The sequence below is a fragment of the Lipotes vexillifer genome, unplaced genomic scaffold, assembly GCF_000442215.2.
Source record: "Lipotes vexillifer unplaced genomic scaffold, Lipotes_vexillifer_v1.1 scaffold2435, whole genome shotgun sequence".
NCBI lineage: Eukaryota > Metazoa > Chordata > Mammalia > Artiodactyla > Lipotidae > Lipotes > Lipotes vexillifer.
The window spans coordinates 223,433-229,217 of NW_006769857.1; the positions used below are offsets into that span (position 1 = coordinate 223,433).

At 46.8% G+C, this 5,785-nt stretch overlaps 1 protein-coding gene across 1 annotated transcript in view; it reads right to left on the reverse strand.

Moving 5' to 3' along the window:
• Window positions 1-812: 812 nt before the first annotated feature.
• ERICH3 (glutamate rich 3) overlaps window positions 813-5,785 on the reverse strand; it is an 89,420-nt gene continuing 84,447 nt past the window's right edge. The window contains 2 exon segments of the mRNA XM_007445904.1: window positions 813-1,012; window positions 1,015-3,096. Coding sequence (XP_007445966.1) covers window positions 813-1,012; window positions 1,015-3,096 — 2,282 coding nt within the window.

The window sequence follows — 5,785 nt, forward strand, 5'->3', positions numbered from 1 at the left end:
CAATTATATGCCAATAAAGATGTTTAAAAAAAAAAATCTAAAGTCCTGGTGAGATGCTCAGGTGATCCGTCTCCTCCACTCTAAGTCTTCCAGAAGACATCTTGAAAATATCCTGAAAAATAATAAAAAGGATAGGACTATGAATATAATCACTCAGGATACTAGAAACCAGGCACTAGGATACAAGGGCGTCAAGCAGGAACACGAGGAAATGTTGGAAATAATTTTGGTCTTTAGTTACAGTCTTCAATATTTTACATATATTTTAACACGTTTTAAATATTTTAATATATGTCACAGATATGTGCTATATATATTTATTAAACTTCACAGAAGTGCAGAATGGAGACACAGAGCCCATCTAAAGGCAAACAATCACAAAGGGAAATTAATTCTGGAACAGAGTCTAAGCCTTTCCTCCTGTGACCTGTCCCTGTGGCACACTCTCTCCTCTGCACCCATCTCTGGGGCCCTGTAAGGGAGGCAAGGAGGATCTCACTGCTTCCGAGAGCTGTGCTTGCAGAGACAGGGGCTGTGACTTTAAGCTGCGAAGGGAACAGAAACTGGTCCCTGTGTGGCTTTGGCCACCCTTTCCGTCTCACCCAGCAGCCCAGAATTGAAGAGAGAGAGAGAGAGAGAGAGAGAGACAGAGACAGAGACAGAGACAGAGACAGAGTGTGTGTGTGTGTGTGTGTGTGTGTGTGTGCAGACACTGAGAAAGGGATGAGCCAACACAAAGGGGAAGAGACCCCAGGTGAGGGAATCTGTTTAATCCTGCAGACAGCGCAGGCTTAAACTCACCATCAAGTCTCTTAGGCCTTCCTGGGGTTCAGCGGAACATCTGGGTCTTCACTTCCTCTGTGCACTGCATGCTCTCGCTTCTCTTGGGCCCCAGTGCAATCGGGCTTTCCAGGGAGTGTTCCTGCGTCCCGTGCACTCTCTCTCCTGGGCTCTGACCCTCTCTCTTGGGATAATTCCGGTCTGAATTCTTCAGCTGCCCCGGACTCCTCACGGACTCCGCCTCCTGTGTGGATTTAGCTTCCCCTCCCTCGCGAGCCGGCCCTGGCGGTGGGGCCCTCCCTTCCAGGTCAGAAGGTTGTCCTGGAGCCTCGACCTCAGCCTCCGTCTCCCAAGTCACTGTCGCCTCCTCCCCGCTCAGCGCTGTTTCCCCTACAGCCACCTTGTGTGCAGCTGCCGTTTCTCCGAGTGTCTCATCCACTCTGTGCCAGCTTTCCTCCCCAGCCGCATCTGAGAAGGAGGCTTCATGCGCTTCTGTTTGCCCTCCAGCTGTCTTCGAACCTGCCAACGCCTCCCGCTCTGCGGCTGGCCCTGTCCCTCCTCCTCCTTGGTGGCGACCTTCCCCAGCTACAACCACGCCCCGCGAGCCCCTGTCCCCCTTGGTGTCCCCGTTCTTCATCAGCCCTACCCCCAGAGTGCGCTCTTCATCCGCCGCCTCCTCTGGGTCCTCACCCAACACTTCTCCACTCAACTTTCCTGCCATGGTGGCGTCTCCCTCGGGAACATCTTCTTGGATCCTGGCTGGCACAGCCGCTCCCTGTGGCCCCTGTAAAGGCCCTTCTTTATCCCTCCCCTCCCAGCCCATCAGGCTGTCTTGATGTTTGGCTGCACACTCGCGGGCCTCGCCGGCAGCCCCGGGTGTCTGTGCCCCCACCGAGGGCTCGCTTTCGGGGGCTCCTGACATCCCCCCTCCTGCAGGGCTCACGCCCTCGTCCTTCTCTGCAGGGGCCACGTTCTCCCGGAGGCACAGCCCTGCTCTGCCTCTGCGCCCTGTGTCTCCAGCTTCTCTCGGTCTTTCTCTTCCTTCTTTCCCCCAAACCGTTTTCTCCAGGGACTTTTCAAATCCAGGGGATGCTTCAGACATGGTCAGTGAATCCTCTCCTTGTGGCCCTGCGTCTTCAGTCAGTTCACATGCCCGCACGGCTGCTTCATCCTCAGCACCATGCCCCATGACATTTTGGGGGGCTTGTGTCTCTTCCTCGGGTCTTACTTCCTTCATGGGTTCCCCCTCCTCCTGTTTCAACTTTTGCTCTTCTTCTAAAGTGTCTTCATCCTGAAGCGCCTTTGTCCTTGCCACCGCTTCCCTCTCAGATTCGGTTTCCCCCAGAGGTGTCTTTGGCCTCTCAGCTTTCCTTGTCTCGCGCGCTGCACCTGACTCCTCAGGTGACATTTCTTTCCTCTCATCTTCCTTCTTAGACTCTGACTCTATCTCAACCTCTTCCCTTTCCACAGGGTCCTTACGAAGTTCTTCCAGGCTGTCCTCCAAAACCCCCGTCCGAGTTGCCTGGGCCTTCACAGAAGTCCAGGAGCTCAAGGGTGTTTCCCTTCCCAGAACTGCCCCCCTCTCCTTGGCTGGCGCCTCTCCCCGCAGGATGGCCTCATCTACACCCTCCTCTCTCTCGGGTGTAGCTTCTCCGGGTTCCACGTCCTCTAGGTCTGTGGATGCTTCCCCCTCACTGTCCTCCACACCTGGCTTTGCAGACCCGGCCTCGCTCTCAGCCACTCCCTCAGACTCTCCCTTCTCCGGCCTTGCCGCCTCTCTCAGGGCTGCTGCCTCCTGAGCACTCTGTGACCTCAGGGCTGCTGCCTGGCTTGTAAACACCACCTTCTCCTCACCCTGCTCCCCGTCAGAAGCTGCCGTCTCCATCTCCAGCACCGTTTGCTTCAAGGCCTGCTCCTCAGAAGCCTCGCCTTCATTCAGACCTCCAGAATCTCTTGCTGCTTCTTGTCCTCTGGGGTCTAACCCCTCCTTTTGTTGCTTTCTATCCCCTTCTGCTTCTGCCTCTGCCCCACTTACTACGCCCTGAGGGATCGTTCTTTCCTCTGTAAACTGTCCTACTAATGCAGGCTGCTCTACTGTTGGCTTCCACTGCCCCAAGGGAGCCTCATTAACCCCTGCTTTTCCCCACGGTGCTGCATCCCCTTTTTCTTCTGTGTCAGCATCCCTGTGTTGGGGACCTTCATCTTCCTCCACTGCTTCTTTCTTCTCCAGTGTATGCTCTTCTGATGCAACTTGCTTGGATTCCTTATTTGAGCTGAGTGCTTCCCTTTCCTCCACCACTAAATTCCTATTCGGTGCTATAAAATAAGGTTAGAAATCAAGGTTACTTTAATCAAAGTGCAGGGAGGAGATATTACAAAAAATCTTAGATATATAAGAGATATTTATATATAATATCAAGGGGCTACTTATATTATCTATACAACATTTTCTTGGTTCTAGGATGCCAGACTATAACATGTACCATGATTTAACAATGGCTTTTCGTGATGAAAAGAAATGGTATCAAATTTAATGGGCACATTGGTATTAAAGGAAAATTGAACATCAGAAATATTAAAAACAAACAAAAAATCTGTCTTAAAATAATAAAATCTCTCTCTCTCTCTGTCACACACACACACACACACACACACACACACACACATCCCACTTTCATTTGAAATATTAGGACTTGCAGAAAAAAGTATGCAACAAGGAAAATAGTGAGGACTTAATCTTAAGAATCATTGTTCCCTATACCACGTTAATCTTAAGAATCATTGTTCCCTATAGCACCATAATATGCCTGTTAGCTTATGTTTCTCGTACTCATATGGGCATTTAGCAACAGAATCATAATACAATGTGAGCTGATCATTCATTATCCCATACATTACTCCCATTAAAGCTACTATATCTAGATATAGTCATCAAATAACTTTGTAGTTCAAGGTAAGACTTTTTACTAAAGACACAAATTTGTATTATAGGTCAGAATACCTCCCATCTACATTCAGAAACTGATTTGCCTTTGGCAAAACAGGATCACAGAGCAAGACAGGACTTTTTAGTCTGGGACAATTTTCAATATAAATAACCTACTTGAAGTATTTCATAAGTTCTCATCCATAATTTCCTGCAAATCTGGGTGTTCTAGCTTTCATACTTCAATAAATACAAGTTCAATATGTTTCTTAGAAGGCTTCAAATAGATTTCTTATTATTTAGCAAATACATGTATTTCTGTTGCAATGATCCATGCAAAATAAATAAAGGCATTTCAGGCCAAATACCCAAAGCATTTAAATTTTCCAACTGCAGAATAATACTTAGGGAGATAGCTTCTAAAATAGTCACCTCAATGCTTTCTATCAACCTAATCTTTTTCATTTGTAAAACACACTGGACTAGGTGCTATAAAATAAGTTATAAAACCAGGGTGTCAACCTCCAAATTATATAAATTTATAAAGTAGGCAAGTGTGTCTTCCTCACATTTTTTTCTCTTGCTTGCCCTTTTGTCTAGCCACCTCACCCCCACCCCATCACCAACAATCTCCCAGAAACCTAAAGCCCTAATCTTACTCACTTCATCCCTATTCTGATACCCCACCTGGGAATGTCTTATAACTCCAGTTCCTCTCCTGACACCACATCTGGCTGTACTTTTTGCCTTCCCTTGGCCTCTTGCCAGCTATTAAAATAAAACATTTTGAAGTAAGACAATAACAGCACATATTACATCTCCCTTAAAAATGCATTTGGGGGCTTCCCTGGTGGCGCAGTGGTTGAGAGTCCACCTGCTGATGCAGAGGACACAGGTTCATGCCCCAGTCCAGGAAGATCTCACATGCTGCGGAGCAGCTGGGCCCTTGAGCCATGGCCACTGAGCCTGCGCGTCTGGAGCCTGTGCTCTGCAACGGGAGAGGCCACAACAGTGAAAGGCCCGCATTCCGCAAAAACTAATAATAATAAAAATAAAGTGTATTTGGAAGGTAACTTTATTCAAATGAGTAACATAGAAACTTCAGGTCTATCAGCAGGGATGGTGTTGAGTTTTATAGGAGGTCCTCAGCATACCACAGCAGTTATTTACTAAATGTAGAACCAAATGTTCACTCAGAGAACATGGAGTCAATTCACTTGAAAGAATACAGTTTGTTTTATTTTGTTACAGATTATTACTGGATTCAAAACAAATGAAAACCATCATTTGGAACAACAATGTATCAAGTCCCTTTAGTAGTATATGTGTTGTTATTCAAATTCCTGCATGAAAGTATATTAAAAAGTTGTCAGAGGAATCAGGCTCCCTGGCTTCAGACAATACTACAAAGCTACAGTAATCAAGACAGTATGGTTCTGGCACAAAACCAGAAATATAGATAAATGCAACAAGATAGAAAGCCCAGAGATAAACCCACACACATATGGTCACTTTATCTTTGATAAAGGAGGTAAGAACATACAATGGAGAAAAGACAGCCTCTTCAATAAGTGGTACTGGGAAAACTGGACAGCTACATGTAAATGAATTAAATTAGAACACTCCCTAACACCATACACAAAAATAAACTCAAAATGGATTAAAGACCTAAATGTAAGGCCAGACACTATAAAACTCTTAGAGGAAAACATAGGAAGAACACTCTATGACAAAAATCACAGCAAGATCCTTTTTGACCCACCTCCTAGAGAAATGGAAATAAAAACAAAAATAGAGGGGCGGTGGAAAGATGGCGGAGGAGTAAGACGCGGAGATCACCTTCCTCCCCACAAATACACCAGAAATACATCTACGTGTGGAACAACTCCTACACAACACCTACTGAATGCTGGCAGAAGACCTCAGACCTCCCAAAAGGCAAGAAACTCCCCACGTATCTGGGTAGGGCAAAAGAAAAAATTAATAAAAAACAGAGACAAAAGAATAGGGACGGCACCTGCACCAGTGGGAGGGAGCTGTGAAGGAGGAAAGGTCTCCACACACTAGGAAGCCCCTTCG